Source organism: Lissotriton helveticus, chromosome 9, assembly GCF_964261635.1.
Source record: "Lissotriton helveticus chromosome 9, aLisHel1.1, whole genome shotgun sequence".
Classification (NCBI taxonomy): domain Eukaryota; kingdom Metazoa; phylum Chordata; class Amphibia; order Caudata; family Salamandridae; genus Lissotriton; species Lissotriton helveticus.
In genome coordinates this window covers 1,261,535,452-1,261,558,898 of record NC_136070.1, presented here as the reverse complement: position 1 = coordinate 1,261,558,898, position 23,447 = coordinate 1,261,535,452, and the positions used below count along the sequence as shown (strand labels likewise).

At 46.8% G+C, this 23,447-nt stretch overlaps 1 protein-coding gene and 1 non-coding gene across 2 annotated transcripts in view; both read left to right on the top strand.

Moving 5' to 3' along the window:
- The window catches only part of QARS1 (glutaminyl-tRNA synthetase 1), a 284,740-nt gene that overhangs the window by 129,675 nt on the left and 131,618 nt on the right, over positions 1-23,447 (top strand). The window contains exons 9-11 of the mRNA XM_078661809.1: positions 4,048-4,133; positions 13,513-13,599; positions 15,024-15,123. Of these exons, the coding sequence (XP_078517935.1) occupies positions 4,048-4,133; positions 13,513-13,599; positions 15,024-15,123 (273 nt within the window). The remainder of the gene's footprint in view (positions 1-4,047; positions 4,134-13,512; positions 13,600-15,023; positions 15,124-23,447) is intronic.
- Positions 12,611-12,745, top strand: LOC144783551 (small nucleolar RNA SNORA14). The gene has a single exon (XR_013601507.1). It is a non-coding gene; the product is annotated as a small nucleolar RNA SNORA14 (small nucleolar RNA).

Sequence of the window (23,447 nt, the reverse complement as noted above, 5' to 3'; positions counted from 1 at the left end):
ACGTTGACCTGTAGCTTTGAAACAGGCCATGAGGACACCAGGTAATCATTTTGATGCAAATATAAATATACTACAGCCTACCTGCGCCGACCACGCCAGCAGTCGATGGAATGGACTCCATTTAAGAAATACCCCGGGTGTGGTGCGAAGTTCCCACACACGGACCTGCACGAGGTCTGTGACACCTTCAAAATGCAGGTTCTCTCACTGTCCCACTGCCCGGTCAAGGATATTGTTCAGGTAGAGGGTGACACCCTCCCTCTTGGTCCACCTCAACCCCGAAGCCTCTTTGCAGTGGGGGCTGGGTGGCTCTGCTTCCTCCTCATTGGCAGAGGATAAACCCGTGCCAGTGGGTCCATGTTCTTAAAATTGATTGGAAGCTTCTCTTCAGCATCTTCATTCTGTTAACTAATCCCATCCAGTTTGGTCACCCGCTCTGGAGTCTCTGCTGTGGTGAGCAGATGCTTTTCCTTGTTTCAGTGGAGACCCTTTTTCAGAATCCAGGGCGTTTTAGTGATGGATGCTTCTCTGCCAGCGGGTAGCATCTGGGACATTTGACATTTAGCATACTTTGGACCATGGAGGAGCATCTCCTGCACATACAGCTTCCAGAACTGAAGACAGTAAGTTGGCACTGAGGGGCTGTCACCCCAGTCCCCACACACATTCAGGGGAACTACCATGCACTGTCTCGACAAACCAGGAGAAGTAGTTTTCCCTCCCCTCTTCCAAGAAGACAGATCTCTGGCCATGGGCTACAGACGGAAGAATCTGGCTGCCAGCAGCTCATGTGGCGGCGAAGGAAAATCAAATCTGAGGGTGTGAATTGAATCCGGAATTGCTAAATCGGGTGTTGCCATGTCCGGCTCTCCTCTGATCATTCTTCTTCCATAGCGAATCCACCAGACGTGTATAATCTTAAATATTCTCTCTTGGATTCTGTAATCCTCCCCTGGATTTACAGCCCACTTTAGGCTTTTATGCTGTTTTCCTACCATCAGAGAGTAATTCAGAATGCCAGCGTACAAGCCCTGGGTGATCATGGTGGCTCCTGGTTGGCATGGAGTCGGTGTTCTCCATCCTCAGCCATTGCAGCCAAGCCAGTCCCTGTCCGCTTCCTCTGCTGCAAGTCCCAAGGGGATGATCTTTCATCCCCACTTCACAGCAATTTGTATGTGTTTAACTTGATCAATTAGCTGTAACCTCTTCCCAGCCACCTGCAGAGGTGTTTGGTATCCTTCTGTTCGAGGCATGTGTGGCTGTAGACACACATGCTTAACAAAAGTCTGCCATCTAGTGTTGGGCTCGGATGATTGCAAGTTGCAGGGCTGTAATGTGGTGTCAGTGTTCTTGAGGACAAGATAGGTAGGTCTCTTGAACCCCTATGGTGGGAAGTCACACACACTTTCAAATTAGCTGTTTCCTTGTAGAAGGATACTTATGCTGGTGAAAGGTTACCCGTCTGCCCTTTCTGCATGTCTTTTCTTGTTGGTTTCTGTGTTGCAGGGATTCTTTTAGGGTTCTACAGATCAGAGTTCACTTATTCCTCTTTCAATTGCTCAATACCATCTCACTCCAGACCTGGCCTTTCTGATGTGGGAGCCTTTGCACTCAGAAGATTCTGGCTTGGAAAACCTTGTTTCTAGCCATCACATTGGTTAGATGTTGGGGGAGCTGCAGGCTCTGTTGTCTTAGTTTGAGGTCACTGCTTTTTTCAGGGTCATGGTTGATTGAACATTTAGCCCTTCTTTCTATACAAGCTGCTGCTGTGGTGGAATCCCTTTTTTAGTTTTAAAAACATTAATTTGCAAAACCGCTAACATAATTGTGTTTGAAACTTTATGGCTAATTCCAGCTCGGTGGTCCTTTCATAGCCTGTTACATATGCACCACATTCTTCGCCAGCATTTATCCTATTAACCTGCAACGTCAGAAAAGAGAGTGGGGATTGCAGGCCTATGGCACAGAGGAGGTAAACTCCACACTTGTGTGACCAAGAACGCAGTGTTTATGCATAAACAGGAACCTGCCTCGTCCAGGCTCCACTGCCAGGCCCATTAATGAATCTTTCATGCTCAACAAAGCAGTAGCCTATAATAGTGGTAGCTATCCTTGATTTAGGGAGAGCCCCATCCTTTCATCAGCCACAAACTGTCTGCAGCTCCTGGAAGGTGTTTGGAGGCCCTGTAAAAAATTCCAGAGTCTTCCTTCCAGATGTTAAACACCACCAAGGCCAACTTGACTGATCCGTCGGCGTGCCCCTCGCCTACATGAGAGAAGACCGGTATTTAACCTACTTAGGAAGTCTGGAAACCAGAGCTGACCAAATGTGTGCTTTGTGGAGATTTAAAGTTTACACAAATCCAGGAGGCCTGCCTTCTGATGCCTCTGTCCTGGTACTGCTGGCCAGCCTGGAAGAAGCCCCAGTTCAGACCAGTCACATCTGGTCCAAGCCATGACGTATGCTGTACTTCAACTGGCACTGCCCACTTTACTCTGCCACAGCCAACAACAAAGTAAACTGGCTTTAGCAAAGTTGTACAGCAGCGTGTCTGCTGTTCAGCATGGCTAACAGTTAGTTGCGTAGAGTAGACTGCTGAGTAAAGTTGCACACATGCAGTGCTCGAGTGGCATAGTGTGGCATGGGGTATAGTGGCATGGAGTAGAGTAGTGCAGTTGTGGGTGAAAGTATCTCCAACAAGGAACCAAACTTAAAATCAACGCAAAGGTTTGAAGCCTAAAGGGGATGAATGGTGGAAAGACCATGAAATCGGCGGCAAGCATCAGGATGATATAAATGTTTTGTTAGCGTGGCATATATACATTATAATGGTTTATTGCAACCCACGTAAAATGCTAATTTGTTTTAGCCGTACGAGTAAGCCAAGTGATTCAGGCATAGAAAAACAATGGCCAAGAATGACATGAGTGAATAAAGAAAGGAGAGCAAGAACTGGAAACAGATAAGTGTCCTGGAACACGTATGTGTACGCTGATAAGTAATATAAACTTTTATAAAAGGATCACAGAGCGAGCAGCAGACAGACCGCAATTAACATGAAATAATCTGTGCTTAGTCCATGCTCCACAGAAAGAAAAGGAAGTGATGGCAAAATTAGGGAGCAGCAAAGAGTGACCAGGATGCTAACGAGTGGTAAGCCATGGGCTGGTTCCAAGCCCCTTATAGTAAACGGTACCCCTCCCAGCAGACAGCGTATGCGCTGTCGGCAGGCGAGAAAAATTGAGGTCCGGAGATTTCTTTCCCCCTAGTGAAACAAAACCTGAAAAATGAAGGAATGGAAGGTGCCACTAACCCTGAAGATGGCTCTAGTTTCAGTGAAGGAACTGGACAAGCAGAAAACAAAGCGGTCATATCTACTGTGGACAAACAACTGTTGACGAGATAAGCCACCCTGTGTGCAGTTAGGCATATGTTGTACAGTTGGAGCCACATGGGAGGATAGACCTTTACAGCCCATGTCCCCAAAGGTGCAGAGTATGTACCCACCCCGGGATTAGAATTCTGTTCCCTAAACTGCCTTTCACCTCATCCTGGCCTGTGAGAGAGGAGTGGGAGATGCCTTCACTGTTAGGGATAAACTTTGAGTGTACCTTTGATCGAGCGAGCTGCGCAACACACTGAGCTCAGATTGTCAAGTCCACTCAGAGGAAACATTAAGAACTGCATGAAAACCAGCCTTTTGATGCCCCTCTATATGACAGCGAGAGGAAATGTAAGGAAGAAGTTTGTTTATCAATCTGCAAACCCATGGCAAGCGTATGAACCATTTTTAGGAGATTCCGATGCTGAAGAAAATGTTGCAGGCTACTAACTTTGATTTTATTCCCACCGCTAGACTAAAGCGTCTCCCAAATGTTGCAAATAGGAGTTAACTCGAGGGTAAAGATTAACAGAGTTACTGAGCATTTCAACTTTGTTTTCATGTTGATAAAAAGTAATACATAACTCTATCTGGAAAACCTACAGTGCCCTTGTGTTCTACATGTATATACATTTTTAGTAAAGACCTCATTTTTTCCTGCCAGGTGAAAATTACAAGACTGAAGGATATGTGGTGACTCCCAACACCATGAACCTGATGAAGAAACACTTGGAAATCACAGGTGGCCAGGTGAGCGCGAGGCTTCCAGGTGAAGCTGTCGAAGAGTTGGCACTTTCCATGCTTGCTTTTTAGTGAGGCGAATATCTTCTATAAGTAGTATGGCATAGCATGTTGTGTAAGCCTTCAGATTTAGAGAATGGGGTCTGTACATTTAGAAGATTTGATTAACCGAGGTGGCCAACAGTGTCTCAGATGTGACTTTAAGGTGGAATGTTACAGCAGTCATGTGATCCTTTTTTTTTTTAAGGTTAGCAGACTGAAAGTTGGGGCATAGCTGGTCAGACAGAAAATTGCAGGATATAGGAGCAGAGCATGAAAAAGTTGAGAAGTGTATTTTGTTTGAAAATATTTTTCATCCTGCAGGTCGCATCAGTATTTCTCTTTCAGGTGATACTAACCAATAGTCCTAAGCACTGAATAGTCCCACCTACGTGCAGGGATCCCGGAGTACATTAATATATTGTGTGTGTGTGTGTGCGTGTAGGTGTGTAGGGGTGTGCGTGTAGGTGTGTAGGTGTGTGTGTGGGTGTAGGTGTGTGTGTGTGTAGGTGTGTAGGTGTGTGTGTGTAGGTGTGTTTGTGTAGGTGTGTAGGTGTGTGTGTGTAGGTGTGTGGGTCTAGGTGTGTGTCTAGGTGTGTGTCTAGGTGTGTGGGTGGGTGTGGGTGGGTGTGGGTGTGTGTAGGTGTAGGTGTAGGTGTGTAGGTGTAGCAGCAGCCGCCGCCAACTCCGGAACCCGGGGGCTCACTGTTCGATCCCCGGTGCCGGCAGCAGATCAGCCCAGCACCATGTGAAACTGGGTAAGAGCTTGCTTAATCTTCCTGACAGCCCCCAGCGCCTTGACTCCCTCGGGTAATTGTTCTCGCTTTACAAATACTGGACATTTACGTGTGTGTGTGTATATAAATATGTGTGTATATATTTATTTAGATTAATAAAAGTGCAAAGTACACAAAAAAGGAATTTTTAAAATGCTTTTTTGGGGGGGGGCGGGGGTCCCTGTAGGACATCCCCAAGGCCTAGGGGGGGTCAAGGTGTTTCTACCTCCCCCTCCCCCCCTTTACTTAAAAAAAAAAAAAAAAAAACACTTTCTGGGACTCAGTGCTATTGAGTCACTAGATGGCTGCAAGTACTGCCCGGTTTGAAGGGTTGGCAGCCAATTTGATCTCCGCACCAGATCGGTAGGTGGCCGCAGATCCACTGCGTCTCTATATTTACAAGTGGGAATTTCTTTACATTTCTCCGCAGCTACTAAACATTTTTACAGCAAATCACAAAAAGGCACTTCCTTGAACCATCATCCGCCTTCTGCCAAATTTGGTGTAATTCCGTTCAGCAGTTTGAGCTGTAGCCGTGTCTAAAGGTCCTATGGGAATTAACACCGGGAAAATATGCTTTTAAGCACCCCCTGGTTCTCTGCCCCCGCTTGACGGATCACCACGAAACTTTCAAGATAACAGCTGAACTCAGCGACAATACGTTTTGAAAATTTTGTGAAGATGCATGTAGCCGATAGAAAAGGCAAATTAAATTTAGTTTTTCGTTTAAAATGGCCTACAACCATTGAACATTTCTGCTTGTCTTGACATCAACGTATTGTGCCTCAACAACTACTTTCTCTGGGTCAACGGGACTGCTGGAGGAGCTGGAAGTAAAAGAACTGACCTGTCCCCAGTGGGGCATGATGGGATGCAGGAGGTCCTGTGAGGTCTTAAACGCACAATGCTAACCATGCTTTCCATTCCACTGCCTGTTTCTTTCAAATAAAGGCTATTTTACACTCCAGTCTACTTTTCTGCATTGCAGAAAAGTAGAATGGTTGTGGGGCATTTAATATGAAAAACTCAATGTAATTTGGGCATTTGTTAGCCTTTTCTGTAGGCTGCATGTGTGTGTATATATTTCTATTTTCGGGGGTGGAGGGGGTGTATTCAGTGCTTATGACTTTTGAGTATTCACCTGGAAGAGAACTAGCATTACAGGTAACTTATCCTTCTTTGGTACTGTTATCAGGGAAGCGTAAATAAGATAGACTTTCTCATTTGCTGAAAGGGCCACTGCTCTTGGTAATTCAAGAAGCAAGTAGGACCCTGTGTTGGTTTTGACCTTTTTGAAAAAAATAACAAAGTGAAGCTCTATGGCGCCCAAGTTCTCGCGGAGAAATTGATCAGAAAGCAACGCAAGTATCCAAAATGCACTCATTTTTACCAACAAGCTACTTCTAGGCGCCAGAAATCCTGTTTGCCACCCTTTTTTTTGCACAGCCTATTTGCTCACTACTGTTCATGCAGTCGTACTTGTATTTCCTGCAACTGTATATACACAGATTAACATTAATGGATAAGAAAACAGTCACGGTCATTTGACAACATGAGGGACGCATAACAATGATTGCCTTGGGGCCAACCTGTATTCTGTCCTTGTCCACTGTGGTGGGGCAGGCATGGGGAGCTGAAAACCAGGTGTTAGACCCAGACAGTGCTTTAATTGCTTTAATGACATTACTGACACATGGGCACCATAGCAAAGCAGTTACAAGCATTTATAGTGTGCTATGGCAGCATCTGAAATACCCAGCAGAACAGCTGAAAACACCTGCCTGTCAGCAGTATTTGAGTGGGTTAAACAGAATCCACTACTGTGCAATTCTGAAAAATCTGAAATTATCATCTTTGGTCACAATCCGGGGGATGAGTGGCGTGAATGGTGGCCACAGAACATGTCCCCTTCTGCTACCTTATCCACAACTGTTCAGAATCTCGGGGGGAAAATGGACGTGGATATGTCTATGAATTCCAAGGTCCAGGCTGTGGCTGGCACATGTTTAGACCTATTGAAAATGTTGAGAAACTTCCTCCCACTACTCCCGGTTTCCCACAGGAAAACCGTAGTACAAGCATTGATTTTGTCCCGCCTTGATTATGTCCCCGTTCTTTGTCGGCCTTCCTTATTATCTTCTTGGCCATCTACCGGTGGTGCAAAACGCCGCGGCTAGAGCATACTTATGGTGGACCTCAGGACACACGTGACTCCTCCCCTGAAGTCCTTGCACTGGCTTTCAGTACGAAAAAGGGCAAATTTCATGGCCTTGGTGCTGACTTATAAGGCCTTCCACAACATTGGGGCCTTATATCTGAGAAACAGATGCCAGCACTGTTCCATCTAGAAGTCTGAGGTCTTCAAATCAGCTGCTCTCGCAGATCCCTAGGTTCTCCCGCTCTCACCTGGGTGGGCGGCCTTTCCAGGTGGTAGCTTCTCAGCTCTGGAATAATCTGCCATCAGACTTGCGTCATGCGCAGGACCTCCTCAGGTTTAGACTTGGATTAAAAACTTGGCTTTTTGCACAATAGGTCAGCAGCCCTGGGGCTGCCTGCTCTGCTCTGTCACTGGTTCTCCTTTCCTAGCGCCGGCTCACTCCAAGGAGTAGCCGCGCGCTTTATGAGTACCCAGTAACCTAAGATAACATCATGGGAAAATGCACCAGCCATGTTGAGACACCACCTCGGGACACTGAAGGTGGTGTCAGTGAACGCCAGACTGCGGTACACACAACTAAATGTCATGCATCACACATACCTCGTACCTGAAAGGATGGGGCAGATTTTTTCCCTTGGTTCTGCTGCATGCCCACGCTGTGCAGAACCATCTGCAAACTTCTTTCTCATGGTGTGGCAATGCCCGGTGATAGCACGTTAAGAGAATGTGCTCAGCCACCTGGAGTGTTGTATTCCATATAGTTACCCCAATATAGGCCCAGCTAACATCACAATCTTTCCCCTATATTCGTCCCTGCATTACATACATAACCGGTGCTACAACTGGCCCTTTACCTAGTTACAGTTCTCCTTTCAAAACGTGGGGTTTTCCCTGAACAGTAGCATCCTACATTATGCATGAGGATTTAGGATTCACCGGAAAATCAGCAGGACTATAGTCTCCTGCATAATAACTATGTACACAGTTCATTCCCGACGTCATCCCAAGTCCGAAAGTGGCACAGCAAGGTAGAACCTCCTGGGTATCCCTTCGGGTATATAAACATCACATCTTGCTGAGATAGTCACAGGAGATCACAACTTATATGCTGACACACTGACGCGAGACACTAAGATTCCTGCATGCAGACCCTCCAGCTCACAGCGGTCTGAGCATCCCTTGCAGGGTGTCGAACTCGAGACCAAGACTGAGTCCTACAGTCTCTCACTTCGGGTAACCGGGTTGACATTATCACAGAGGGATACTTGGCTTTAACACATACACGCATGCTAGGTTCACTTGGGTACATCTAGTTAGGATTTTATCATATGAGTACGCATTTTATTGTCCTATATTTTATATATTTGCCTGTATTCAGGATTATAGAAAAATGGTAGAAATCTACCATCCTTTCATGTTTCTAGTGCTTCTAATCATTTATATCTTTTACTGTCTGATGATTGTGTCAGCACACCTATGTTACACTACAATGACAAATGTTCAATAAATACCTATTGAAAACGTCCATATTGTTTATTCTGAGACTAAGTGAGCACGAGTGACTGAGCGAAAAGTATGGCACTGTTTACACGATTCTGAGGAATCTGGGTTGTCCTGTTCGATAGTTGTCAAGAACTATTCTCTCTTGGTAAGAGGAGTTTCTAGTGGCATTGTGAGTTAGCTGGTATACAGGCCAACATACCCGGTGGGGGTGTGTGGAATCAGTTCAGACACCAAGCCCGCAGTGTATGTTGTCTAAACACGCAGATCCTGTATAGGTTTTTATAGGATCTACACAACAGGAGGACATAGTTAATAACCACCTCCCACCTGACCCCGTTCTGCGCCCACCAGATCTCAGCCCTTTGCCCAAAAAGCTCAGACACCTGTAGATATGTAAGTTTGGCCCTGGTTTTGGCTAAGCACCGGATCACCATGGCCCGGAAGTGCGCGGCTGCCCCTGAACTGTCCATATGGAGTTCAGACCTACTGACATGGTTGAAGGCTGAGAACTGCAAGATCAGAGATGTGGGGGTGAGAGGACGCTTTACAAATGGGACGGTTCAGTGAAAAAATGGAGGCCAAATCCGGCATCAGACCACCATGAGGGTAGGTGCCAATAGAGAAGTTACTGCATAAGCAGAGGTGTTTAGATCGACAGGGTATCCATCGTGGGGAGGCACTTGGCACACTCCTGCCCCCTCTCTTGACTGATTGCACCTGGGTAGTGGCCCTATCACCCCTGCTGCACGAAACGGACGCACTAACAGACACTACACCTCTGTATAGTTTCATGCACACAAGACCGGTGGTGCACAACGATGTACTTGATGATCCCCTGCTGGTAAGACTGAGCGGGTATCTTCACATGCTGACAAGTGGACGTCTTATACATGTGACACATGCACTCATGGAACCATACGTTCGGTCTGTAGATGCATGTGAGGCATGCACTTGTGGAACCATACGCTCGGTCTGTAGATGCATGTGAGGCTCGCACTTGTGGAACCATACGCTCGGTCTGTAGATGCATGTGAGGCTCGCACTTGTGGAACCATACGCTCGGTCTGTAGATGCATGTGAGGCTCGCACTCGTGGAACCATACGCTCGGTCTGTAGATGCATGTGAGGCACGCACTCGTGGGACCATACGCTCGGTCTGTAGATGCATGTGAGGCACGCACTCGTGGGACCATACGCTCGGTCTGTAGATGCATGTGAGGCACGCACTCGTGGGACCATACGCTCGGTCTGTAGATGCATGTGAGGCACGTACTCGTGGGACCATACGCTCGGTCTGTAGATGCATGTGAGGCACGCACTCGTGGGACCATACGCTCAGTCTGTAGATGCGTGTGAGGCATGCACTTGTGGAACCATACGCTCAGTCTGTAGATGCGTGTGAGGCATGCACTTGTGGAACCATACGCTCGGTCTGTAGATGCATGTGAGGCACGCACTCGTGGAACCATACGCTCGGTCTGTAGATGCATGTGAGGCACGCACTCGTGGGACCATACGCTCGGTCTGTAGATGCATGTGAGGCACGCACTCGTGGGACCATACGCTCGGTCTGTAGATGCATGTGAGGCACGCACTCGTGGGACCATACGCTCAGTCTGTAGATGCGTGTGAGGCACGCACTCGTGGAACCATACGCTCGGTCTGTAGATGCATGTGAGGCACGCACTCGTGGAACCATACGCTTGGTCTGTAGATGCATGTGAGGCACGCACTCGTGGAACCATACGCTCGGTCTGTAGATGCATGGGAGGCATGCACTCAGGAAACCATACACTGTCTGTAGAATCTTCTTGGCTCTAGGGGAGACTCGTATACGTCACTGTCATGCTGTTCTCTTTTTATTTTATTTTGCTAACGAGTTGATATGCAAAACCAATAAACAAATTTGGGGTGGAAAATTGATTAAAGGCATGGGTGTACTAGTTTCCACAGACAAGATTACCACCGTGTACTAACTGGAGAGGTAAAGGGGGAAAACACTCAGACCAGCTGTAAAAGTTGGCTCAGGAAATTAGACTTTGGGCACTGCATCATCAAATACACTTGTTAGTAGAGCACTTACTGGGGAAAGCAATTTTGCTGGTATCTTATCAGCACAACACATCCGGAGACTCAAGTGGAAGATTAACTTTCCATTTCCTTAACATATATTTCTAACATTTGGGGTGTCTCAACAGTTGCCTAGTTTACCACGAACCATAACACAATATGCCCAATATTTGCCCCCAGGTGCCTGCGGATATGCCACTGACCCTTGGAAATGCCCATAGCGTATTATCCACACTGCCACTCAGTCCTTGTGTAGTACGGAAAATGCACCAGGCACCAAAGATTGCTGATTCTGATTGCCACATCAAGTGCTTGGTAGCCATGCTACTAGAGAGATCCATCTGCAAGATGGCCGTCCATCCTTCAGGAAATGCTCAATCTGCTTCAGGCAGCTTAATGTATTCAAAACTTAAGTCACTCAATCTTGTAATTTGGCCTGGGCGTGGGTGGGAGGGGTGTCTTAGAATTTGGGTACATCAAGAGGCCAAAGCAATGCTTGCAAATTGTAATGGAAGTTAAAAAGGCTACTACTCTCGCAAGTCATGGAAACATTTTCAAGGTACTATACAGAACATTATCTGATAAAGCTACAAAAATCTGGGTAACCTACACTTCTTTAAGAGTACGCTTGACAGCAGTAGCTGCGTATCTGCTAAATGGAGAACACCAATGTACATGCGGTCATTAAAGCTTTTCATGGACGCGCTTAATAAGTTCATCCCTGAAGACTGCCTCCCATCCCCTTTTTCGACCGTAACATTGCCCCCACTGGACTCATGGGACACCTTTTGAGCCTCTACACTCGTCTGCTACAATTTCTTCAAAGGTTGTCTTGCTGGTAGCGATTACCTTCCATTGAAGGGGTGAACAAACTTCAGACTTCATCACTTGAGAAATTGTTTGTGTGTACAGAGAGGCACGGTTGTACTGCGCACACACACAATTCTTGCCTAATGTGTTGCTATTTCATTTCAGCCAGTTCATACTTAATTTTGTTTGTTCCTGATCCAAAATTTTAGCAAAAACTGTTCTCCGCTCATTAGATGGCCAAATAGCTATCATGTTGCTCGTGCTCTGTCCATTAGGAAACCTCAACCAATGTTTGTTGCCTTTGCACAAGCACATCTTGATAGGCCTGTCTTCAAAGCTGGCCTGGCAAGATAAATTGTCTGAAGTATTCAAATGTGTTATTCCAAAGCCAAACCTACCTTAGTGACACACCTCGGGCGCGGTCAACACTCCAGAAATTGGAAGCCTTAATGGCATTTCTAGGGAATATTCCATTAAGAGATATTTGTAAAGCTCTCCATATCTTTTACAAAGGACTTCTTTGTGGACCCTAATGGCAGACGAGGCATTAGTTGGTCGAACTGTACATAAAACTCTGTTCCGCTCATTATCCACTTCTGCTTGTAGGCCACTGTATTAGGAGCTTCAGTACTACTTTTAAATCTACGCAGAGCATGCAGCCTACATCTAAAGATGCCGTCAAGGGAAAATGTTACTTACCTGTAGCACTCGGTTTGCAGGTTGTAGTTCTATAGATTCACATGGACCCTCTGTACTTCATGGATGAAAGTGGAGTGGGATATGTTTGAATGGTTTCTCTCAGTACTTTCACTTTACTATTTATAATTCAGGTTCCAATACACAGATGTGTTTTTCAAATACCATGCGTCCCTTTGAAACCAAGACACTTTCTTCGAACAAAAGCATTTTTTAATTATCTGATCACAGCACTAGATGGTGTCAGTTTCAGCTTGTAGTGCTGTAGATTCACGCGCTGTGCAAAGTGTTTCAGGTAAGTAATGTTTTCCTTAATTAGTGCAGACAAAAGAGATCTACTGATGTTATGGCACAGCGGTTAGGCAATGTAACCGGTATGGATAATGCCCAGAATATTTTGTCGGTCTGTTCACTTTAGTCTGTTGAATCTTGAAACGCATTTCTAAAACCCCTCTGTGGCTACCTCTCCATGGTTGCAGAGACAAGAAGGAATGCAAGAGCAAAGCCGCAAGACTTCCAAAGTGCAGTGGTCCTTATACTTCTGTGCTATTTCACCTCTCGCACAGGCTTTGAGTTCATATCCATGCCTCAATACCAAACTATTTTCAAGTAAATTAGAAGTAGAACCACAGGAGTTTGGGTCCAACATGTACAACATCAGATACTCTGTGATTCGCCTGGGAGAGTCTGCCCACTTAGGGCAGAACCAGTCTTTGAAGTTGAAGTACAGTTGGGAGAGATGGGACCTGGTGGCTAATTTACTGTCGAATAGAACTTGACTGTTTACCACACTTTTACTAAATTATGTCAAGCTGGGCAGGCAAACATACCAATCACTGCATGAGTTTCAGAGTTTTAGGAGGGAGTAGTGAGGTGTACTGTTGTGTGTCGGTGGGCAAGAGACACATTTGGGAGAGAAAATGCATGCCTGTAGTGCCTCTGTACAGCACTGAGTGTGTCATATGTCTTTGAGCAGATCTCAGACGTAAACAGCAACACCGGTGTGCCAGTATTTAAATTGCCCCACTTCTTTCGGTGGTGATGAGGATTCTAATGATGCAAGATATTGTGCAGTCCTCATTAATTAAGATCAGAGGTACATAGGACATGCCAACCTGCACCACAGACCCACTTTAGATTCTGTGCTAGAAGTATTGTCAGCCTGCCTGTGTCACACTATGATGTGCTGATCAATCAAAACTCACAAAAGTCTGAATGTGGCATTACCTAGTTATCCGTGACCTACATGGCTCATGTTGTGCTAGGCTGCTAGTGTTGCGGAGATTTCAGAAGAAGAATTTTTAATCCTTGACTAATTTTTGCTCTTGTTTCCCAGGTGAGAACGCGATTTCCTCCGGAGCCAAATGGGATTTTGCACATTGGCCATGCCAAGGCCATCAACTTCAATTTCGGGTATGCCAAGGTGGGTAAGACCACTAGAAGTCTTGTAAAGTTTTGTGGAGGAAATTCATTTACTCCCTAGACCTGAATGTCAAATAATTATTACATTGAATGATGTTTTAGTGCGCCCTGAACAGTGCAGCGTAGTGTTTCTGATAGCAGCTACTCGGCCAGAGGGCATGGGAGCGCTTTACAATACAATCTTTGGGAGTATTGCCTCTTGCGTATAATAACATGACGGAGAGCAACAATCAAGACCTGGAGGATGGCTGCCATCAAAGCTTAGAAAAAGTGTGGGGGGGGGGGGTGATAATATTGCAGAAGAGGCTTTAAAAGGAGCTGAAAGAGGCCACAGTTCTAACAAAAGAAGCCCATGTTTCAATGTTTTGCAGGATAGTAATTTTGTGTTGTTTCATGAAGGTTATTGGAGACAGATTCTGTAAAGCTGTTTTGTGTCCTTTCTTTTTGGGAGTGGGTGTTCAGGACAAAGTTTTGTTTGAAAGCTTTATTGGTTAATATTTAAACCGGCCATCCAAACTAATAATCCATGGATTCAATATGATTCAGTCTGTAACCAGTATCACACCCCAGCAGAGACTATCCTCTGAACCGATAGACCTAATATTGATTTTAGTTACAGTGAAAAACCAAAGGTGGTGATGGACGGAGAGTTGACAATACAAACCCTCACCCCCAGTCAAAAGATCTGGGTTTGATCCATCACCGTTCTTTAGCAGACACTGCCACCCCAGTTCAGACATGGCTATATGCAAATCAGTCTTACCCTGTGCCTCATGGGAACAGTCCAGCCCGAACTGCCAAGCCAGGTCCTCCCTGGACTGGAAACAAGCTTCCGAGGACCGGTTTCTGGCATTTCAGCCGTCTTCAGCCCGGCTTGCTTGAATCCAGTGGCAAAGTGAGCAAGGGACTCTCGTCTGAGCATACCCTGCCACACTTATGGCGGCCAAAGAAAAACCAAAGGTGGTGATGGACGGAGTTTAGTTAGTCTCCTTCAACCTAAATGTTGGGACTATTAAATTTGTTGTGTAACAGATGTATGGAGAATATTGTTTGAGTGCATTTATTAAAATGTGAAAGTGACCAAACACCTTATGGTCAAGTGTCCGAGAATCCAAATATTGTTCCATGACAAGAAACAGAACATCCTCTTGTGATATTCTTTTCATGTGTGGCTTATCTCCTAAGAAACCACAAACTCCCAGTACAAAGAACCTTTGTTATTATTGACAGTCGTTGTGATGCTTTATGTAGTAGGTTTCCATTGATATGGTTTCAGAGGCATGATGCTAGTCCTTCAAGCGGAATAAAGATATTGGAAGCAGGAGTACTGCTTAGGACAAATTTAATTTGGACTCCGAAGGGCAAGGAGGAAGGCAGGTCATTCTGAACTGCTCGGGTCTAACTAACTGTGCACCTTTCTGGCAGGCGAACAATGGTATCTGCTTCCTGCGGTACGACGACACAAACCCCGAGAAGGAGGAGGAGAAGTACTTTACGGCCATCAGGGACATGGTGGAGTGGCTGGGTAAGGTGTGCTGATGTCATGCTTTCTTGGGAGCCCTCATGCTCTGACCTGAACTTTCCATTCATAATTAATAATTGTAGTCAGATTAGGTCCAAGAAACCAGCAAAGGCAACGCATCCTGAATCTACTGTTATGTTCTGAATTAAGGTTCCTGCAATGTGAGAGAACTAACCCAAAGGCGCTACCAAGCTTCTCTTTGACTGCACCTGTAGTTACAATGCAAGAACAGACAACAGGTTTTCCATGTTGGCTGCATTTGTGTAATCTTGTTTCTGAACCACAATGCAAACAAAACCTTATTTCTAGCCTTTAAAAAAAAAAAAACACTTTGAGCTGGGATCGGATGAAGAGTTTTAACACTGGACTCCGGTTTAATAATAATCTGCGCCTTCTCAATTCTTGCTGAAAACAAAATTCTCTATTTGAATCCTGCTTTTTGAGCTCCACAGCCCTAATGTAATCTTGCTTTACCCAAGCTGCTACAGAAGTTCTATCCATCAAGGATGAGTGGCAATTATCCAAAACAGACCTTCAGCTGAAAAATTAATTTCATGACATCATTCATTTGGCAGTGAAAGATATAATCAAGACTAAATCCACATTGAGAATTCATGCTTCATACATAAGATTTACTATGGAAATTTCTGTTAAAAAAACAAAACAAAAAAAAATAATTCCAGAATTTATTACTACCATTCAGTTTCAGTAAATTTTCGCTCGTTAATGTTCTGAGAGCAACAATCAAGTGACGTTGAGGAGTAGAAAAGCGGTTATGGTCTTGCTGCAATCCCACATCTTAAACATCTTCATTGGGGCAAGAAGAGTGTCGTTTTTGGGGACATGTCAACAGAGCATTAACATGATATAAATGGCACTCATGTTACCAACGCCGCTGTATGGATGGTCTCAAATTCCTCCCCTATATCCTGCAGTTGGTGACGGAAGATAAGGTGGTCCAAAGTGTTAAAAGCCGCTGAGAGCGGTATTGGAACGTTCTGATCTCACGATATCGCTGCATTGTAACCTCGCATGTTCCAGCAGACTGCCAACTTAAAGCATTCAGTCTTCAAAGCTTTTCTGACCTGCAGGTCGTTTTTTCAGCCCTTACTGAATTTTCTTTCAACCAAGAAGCAGCGTCATATTTCTAAAAGTGACGCCAGGGTCATCATACTCTGTCAACCCGCTCTCACCCTGGGTGTCACAAAATGTGTCGAACATGGTCTTCGATATGGAAAAATCCCAGCGATCTCCTTTAAACATGCCGCGGTCCCTCCTCTTCTAAAGAAGTTGGTCACAGACCCGAAATCCCACATCGCCTACCATCCAGTGCCATGTGGGGAAATGGGGTGTATTATATGTTGTGATTGTACACCCTCACCTTGTAATGTACTTATCAACCCCTTCAGGACCCTTAGGTTTAGTTTGTCGAACCCTGAGTAGCTGTGGCACTGAGCAGCAAAGGCTTACACAGAGGAACACGTGTAAAACATTTAAACAGCACGAAAACAATTGAAGAAGAAATCGACACAACACTCGAGAAATCCATCACCAGTTTATAAAAAATACCTGTATTTTTACAAGAATTCAGACATTACAATGAAAAAGATCCATTCGTAGGGTTCCGGAGATATGGTTTTTACAACAAATAATAAATTGCAGCTTTTTCGCTCAACTGTGAACAAGCCTTGGCAAAGTCAATGATTTGGACACTTGACAAGTTTTACTTAAACTTTTCTAAGTGTCAATGCGGTCAGGTAGTAGTACTTGGAGCAACCAACTCTGGCAGGAAGCTATTCGCAAGGGGAGCGGGTACTTCTCGGTCCACAAAGATGGTGTAGGGGTCCTGATCGACGGGTCGACTTCCCACCAGGTCCACTCTGGTCTGGCCGAAGTCCAGTCGCCATTATACTACTTGTCGCCTGATGTTGTGGTCACAGGACAATCCTTCCTGGTTCAGTAACTCTCCTTCTGAAAGTCTCAGAAGCTCTCCGATAGCACTCCTGGGCTCAGCAAACTTGGTCCTTGGTCCTGCTTGGTTGACGGTGATAGCATTCTGGATACTTTGGGCTACCAACTTGCCCCGGCAGGTTTCTTCACCTGTTGTGTCCCTGTGCTATTGAACAGCAGAACAGACAGCTAGCCCTTGGAGTTTCTCGGCTTGACTGTGCTCTGGAGACATCATCTCCTTGAGCAGGATGTGGCAGGCACAGTCCCTTTCTTTACTAGCCAGCAGGTGCAGTCTTCGATGGTGCAGCCTCGAAGACAGCCAAGAGTTCGCTCAGCTGAGGGATCAGCGTGTAATCCTGTACTCACCAATTGGTACCAATTCTTTCTAGAGTAAAACCTTTGGTTTTGCGTCTTTAATGTCAGGACATGTAAAATACGTGTCCTGCCCGTGTCATATGTTGCACCCTGCTTTAGGACTCAATAGGCCTGCCAAAGGGGTGACTTATACCGATGTCCAGGGGAGGTGGTGGTTTTGCCATTGCTTTCAAAGGCATAGTCGGGCTAGCAGCGTACGACTGCTCTGCCAGTCTGGAATGTGGCGGACTGCAGGACGCGTTTTACTTGGGGCACCTCCAGGGTGGCACAACCAGTTCTGCAAGTCCTGTGATACCCTTTCACTTACATACCCTGGAAACCAGGGTACCAAGTACTAGGGACTTACCTGATAGTTGGGCATTTCCAATTGGGAACTGCCTTTGACATATTCTTTAGGGTTAGGGCACTGAGGTCTGGTTATTAGGCCTCGGTGCACTTTCACAATCTAAAAACCAGCAGCATCCTCACCCGCGAGCTACAGAACATCCAGAACGCCGCCGCAAGACTGGTCCTCAACCTGCCAAGACACTGCAACATCTCCCAGCACCTGTGCACACTCCACTGGCTCCCCATCGAAGCTAGAGTCACCTTCAAGATGCTCACCCTTGTCCACATGGCCCTCCACGACACTGGACCAGCATACCTGAACAGTGGACTCAAATTCCACGCACCCCAAAGGACCATACGATCAGCCCAGCTCTCCTACGCTGTGGTCCCCCGCACCAGAAAGACCAGATCGGTAGGCCGCTCCTTCTCCTTCCTCGCGGCCAAAGCCTGGAACGACCTTCCGCTCCACCTCAGACAGACAACATCGCTCCCCATCTTCACAAGAAACCTCAAAACCTGGCTCTTCGACAGACCCCTCCTTGATGGACTGTAACCTGTGAACCCCCCGCCCCAGCGCCTTGAGACCCTTACGGGTGAGTAGTCTTGCTTAACAAACACCTGATTGATTGACTGATCAAGTCTGAATTGAATCAGGTGCTACGGTTTGGTCGTTTCAGCATATCCTATCAGAGGAGCAGGCATTGATAGTTATGTTAGCATGAAAAGAATGCAGATGCACAGCTCACGGAGGGAAATGGCAAAATCCAACAAAAGAGGTTTATCTGTATGTGTAGATGTTTTGGCTTAGAAAAATAAACGTAAACGTGTTTTAATTGAAGCTTTAGACTACGTTCTGTCATGCGCTTCAGTCTGCTGAATGACTCTTCCAGAATGTACCTCAAAGTAGCAGAAGGAAATGATATGTGAAAGCGAGTGGTGCAGACAGTGTTTGGGTGTCGATGGCCCAAACATAAGTGAGATAAGCTTAGAGATCAAAGAACGCTTCAATATTTGGAATGGAAGCAGCCGCCAAATCAAAAGTTCAGTTGCCAAGCCGTGTTTATCCTTGGCCATTTGAAGGAAGTAAATGAGCTATTAGAGGTAGGACTCTGCTATTAAGTAAAAAGAGGTGAGATGGGTCAGGGAAGTAATAGGCCTCAAAGATTTAAAGCGCAATGTGGAGAGGCCACTGACCTTGAAGCATGCCCTATTTTAACAGAATGTAGGTTTAACTTAACAGTTTAAAAAGCAGTGCCTCACTAGTTTCCCATTGGAGAATAATTTGGGGGAAGGAAGTCTTGAAAGTAAAAATAAAAAAAGCTAGCATGCAGTCCTTTCCTCGTGTTAAATAAGTAGACATGAAGATTTAAGGTTTGGCAGAGAACTATTGACACAGAATCGTACGCTCCATTTGGTAAGATGCAAAGTATATAATGTGCCAGTGATTTCTTGGTAAGTTGACAGTAAAAAACATAAATGTAATGAGATGGTCCCAGCACCAGAAACCACATCCACAGCAGAACTACAAAAATGTTTTTCTGATGGATACTTCTACCCGCAGATTCCTTGTGTGTAGAATATTTCCCAGGTTCCAGGCTGTATCTAGGAGTTTTCAAAGCAGTGCGCCTGCATACCACTAGGTGGTGCTGTGTGGCTCTCCATTGACTCCTAAATGCCTTCTGTGAATACCGAAGTTTTAAAGTTAGGATTTTTCTCAGTTTAAGAGTAGTAAAGGTAGGACTCCTAACTTTAGGACTCCTAAACTGAGAAAAATCCAAACTTTAAAACTTTCGGTATTCACAGAAGGCCTTGAGGAGTCCTAAAGTTAGGAGTCCTAACTTCTGTGAATACCGAAAAGAGTAAGTGCCTTCTGTGAATACCAAAATGGTAGTAAGTTTAGGATTTTGTCTTTAGTTAGTTCTGTAAATTGTGCTCTTGGTCTCGGCCCGGAAGTGACAGAGCTGAGCCGAATTAAAGCACCACACCTGCTCAGCAACATCAGTTCCTTTCTTTCTGCTCCTTCAAATACCAATACCGACCTCCGCTCCGTTTTTTTGCTGGGCTTATGTATTCTTCAAATTGGTTTCAAGGGAACTGTGTTCCACCCTAAAACTACAGGGTTCAAGCCATGATGTGACTGTCATAAACCAATGTCTGTGATGGACGTGCACAAGGTGTGCCTTTCTTATTTGGACTCGGGGCACAACTTCAAGTTGCATGATTAATATGAACTTGAAACAGACCTCGCTAAGTTCCGCTCCAAGTCATGGGCGCCGACCTGTTCCAGGGACCGGTCCCACGACAGGTCTTCGGGGTTGAAGTCCTCCAGTACGTTGAAGTCAAAGAGGGAACATTAAGAAGGTGAAGTGGGATTCAACCCCATCCCACCACTCTCGATCTAAAGGGGAAGTCGCAATAGCGTCAAGGTGCCATTCGGTCACGCTCCTGATCTGATTGAGGAGCCAGTCCCACCACTCTTTATCTAAAGAGAAGTCGCAATAGCGTCAAGGTGCCATTCGGTCACGCTCCTGATCTGATTGAGGAGCCAGTCCCACCACTCTTTATCTAAAGAGAAGTCGCAAGGGCGTCAAGGTGCCATTCGGTCTTGCTCCCGATCTCCGATTGAGGAGCCAGTCCCACCACTCTCCATCTAAAGGGGAAGTCGCAAGGGCGTCAAGGTGCCATTCGGTCTCACTCCCGATCTCCGATTGAGGAGCCAGTCCCACCACTCTCTATCTAAAGGGGAAGTCGCAAGGGCATCAAGGTGCCATTCGGTCTTGCTCCCGATCTCCAATTGAGGAGCCAGTCCCACCACTCTTTCTCTTAAGGGAAGTCGCAAGGGCGTCTAGCTGCCATTGTTTTGCTCCTGATCTCTGATTGAGGAGCCAGTCTCACATCTGATCCCAGTGTGCCCGGAGTTCCATGGGCCATCAGCTCTGCTGCTGTTTGAGGTCTTTAGGGAGGTCATACTACATATTGTTGGCACTCTTTCGGCTCTCTCTGCACACCTTCAGGCCCCAAGGATCTGTAGGGGCCTCCAGTCAGGATACCACAGGCAGATCCATCCTCTTTTCACTGAGTCTGTGGGGCACGCCTCGCATTCCTCATCGACTCCCGGGCTGTCTTCTGTTCCAGCTCCAAGGCCTGTGATGGTCCGACTCATCATCACTGGTACCAGATAGGAATCTATTGCGGGCTCCAGTGTTTGACCCTGAGCCGAATCAGTCTTGAACCGAGGACTCCCTCTCGTACACCTTGTTCCCGCACAACCTGATTCAGACAATACATTTCGACTACCAGGGAGCCCTGCTCAGAGGCTCAATCAGCTCAGTACTGATTCTGATCAGAGTTTGCCAGCATGATTTACCCCAGCATGATGGCATTTAATACATGGATTTACAGGAGGCCACTGGGCTTGACTCTTCCACTGATACAGAGCTGATTTCCAACTTTAAGCTGCCAGCAGAAGTGAGTGCTTCCTTTGCTGTAATCAGATGTGCTGGAGATACAGCTACCTCCTGTTGAAGTGGAGACAAACGCCCCTAACAGTTCTGCAGCCTGGTCCAACTTCCTCTGAGCCCTTACTCCCATTCAACTAAAACCCAGTGGTCATTCATATGTAAGTAAGTAAAGTAAGTAAGTTAAGTCCACATTTGTAAAGCGCACAATCACCCGTAAGGGTCACTAGGCGCTGGGGGCCGTCGGGAAGATTAAGCGAGCTATTGCCCAGAGTCACATGGTGCTGGGCTAACCCGCCGCCGGAGCCGGGGATCGAACCGTGGTCCCCAGATTCCAGCGTCAGTCGCCCTGGCCGCGGCGCCACACCTCTCCCTCTCCGGTGAACAGGCAGATGCCAGATTCCGATTGAGGATTCAGTCCCACCACTCTCTATCTAAAGGGGAAGTCGCTAGGTGCCATTCGGTCTCGCTCCCGATCTCCGATTGAGGAGCCAGTCCCACCACTCTCTATCTAAAGGGGAAGTCGCAAGGGCGTCAAGGTGCCATTCGGTCTCGCTCCCGATCTCCGATTGAGGATTCAGTCCCACCACTCTCTATCTAAAGAGGAAGTCGCAAGGGCGTCTATGTGCCATTCGGTCTCGCTCCCGATCTCCGATTGAGGAGCCAGTCCCACCACTCTCTATCTAAAGGGGAAGTCGCAAGGGCGTCAAGGTGCCATTCGGTCTCACTCCCGATCTCCGATTGAGGAGCCAGTCCCACCACTCTCTATCTAAAGGGGAAGTCGCAAGGGCATCAAGGTGCCATTCGGTCTTGCTCCCGATCTCCAATTGAGGAGCCAGTCCCACCACTCTTTCTCTTAAGGGAAGTCGCAAGGGCGTCTAGCTGCCATTCAGTTTTGCTCCTGATCTCCGATTGAGGAGCCAGTCTCACATCTGATCCCAGTGTGCCCGGAGTTCCATGGGCCATCAGCTCTGCTGCTGTTTGAGGTCTTTAGGGTGGTCATACTACATATTGTTGGCACTCTTTCGGCTCTCTCTGCACACCTTCAGGTCACCTTGAGGATTCAGTCCCACCACTCTCTATCTAAAGGGGAAGTCGCAAGGCCGTCTAGGTGCCATTCGGTCTCGCTCCCGATCTCCGATTGAGGATTCAGTCCCACCACTCTCTATCTAAAGGGGAAGTCGCAAGGGCGTCTAGGTGCCATTCGGTCTCGCTCCCGATCTCCGATTGAGGATTCAGTCCCACCACTCTCTATCTAAAGGGGAAGTCGCAAGGGCGTCTAGGTGCCATTCGGTCTCGCTCCCGATCTCCGATTGAGGATTCAGTCCCACCACTCTCTATCTAAAGGGGAAGTCGCAAGGGCATCAAGGTGCCATTCGGTCTCGCTCCCGATTGAGGATTCAGTCCCACCACTCTCTATCTAAAGGGGAAGTCGCAAGGGCGTCTAGGTGCCATTCGGTCTCGCTCCCGATCTCCGATTGAGGAGCCAGTCCCACCACTCTCTATCTAAAGGGGAAGTCGCAAGGGCGTCAAGGTGCCATTTGGTCTCGCTCCCGATTGAGGAGCCAGTCCCACCACTCTCTATCTAAAGGGGAAGTCGCAAGGGCGTCTAGGTGCCATTTGGTCTCGCTCCCGATTGAGGAGCCAGTCCCACCACTCTCTATCTAAAGGGGAAGTCGCAAGGGCATCAAGGTGCCATTCAGTTTTGCTCCTGATCTCCGATTGAGGAGCCAGTCTCACATCTGATCCCAGTATCCCCGGAGTTCCATGGGCCATCAGCTCTGCTGCTGTTTGAGGTCTTTAGGGTGGTCATACTACATATTGTTGGCACTCTTTCGGCTCTCTCTGCACACCTTCAGGCCCCAAGGATCTGTAGGGGCCTCCAGTCCGGATACCACAGGCAGATCCATCCTCTTTTCACTGAGTCTGTGGGTCACGCCTCGCATTCCTCATCGACTCCCGGGCTGTCTTCTGTTCCAGCTCCAAGGCCTGTGATGGTCCGACTCATCATCACTGGTACCAGATAGGAATCTATTGCGGGCTCCAGTGTTTGACCCTGAGCCGAATCAGTCTTGAACCGAGGACTCCCTCTCGTACACCTTGTTCCCGCACAACCTGATTCAGACAATACATTTCGACTACCAGGGAGCCCTGCTCAGAGGCTCAATCAGCTCAGTACTGATTCTGATCAGAGTTTGCCAGCATGATTTACCCCAG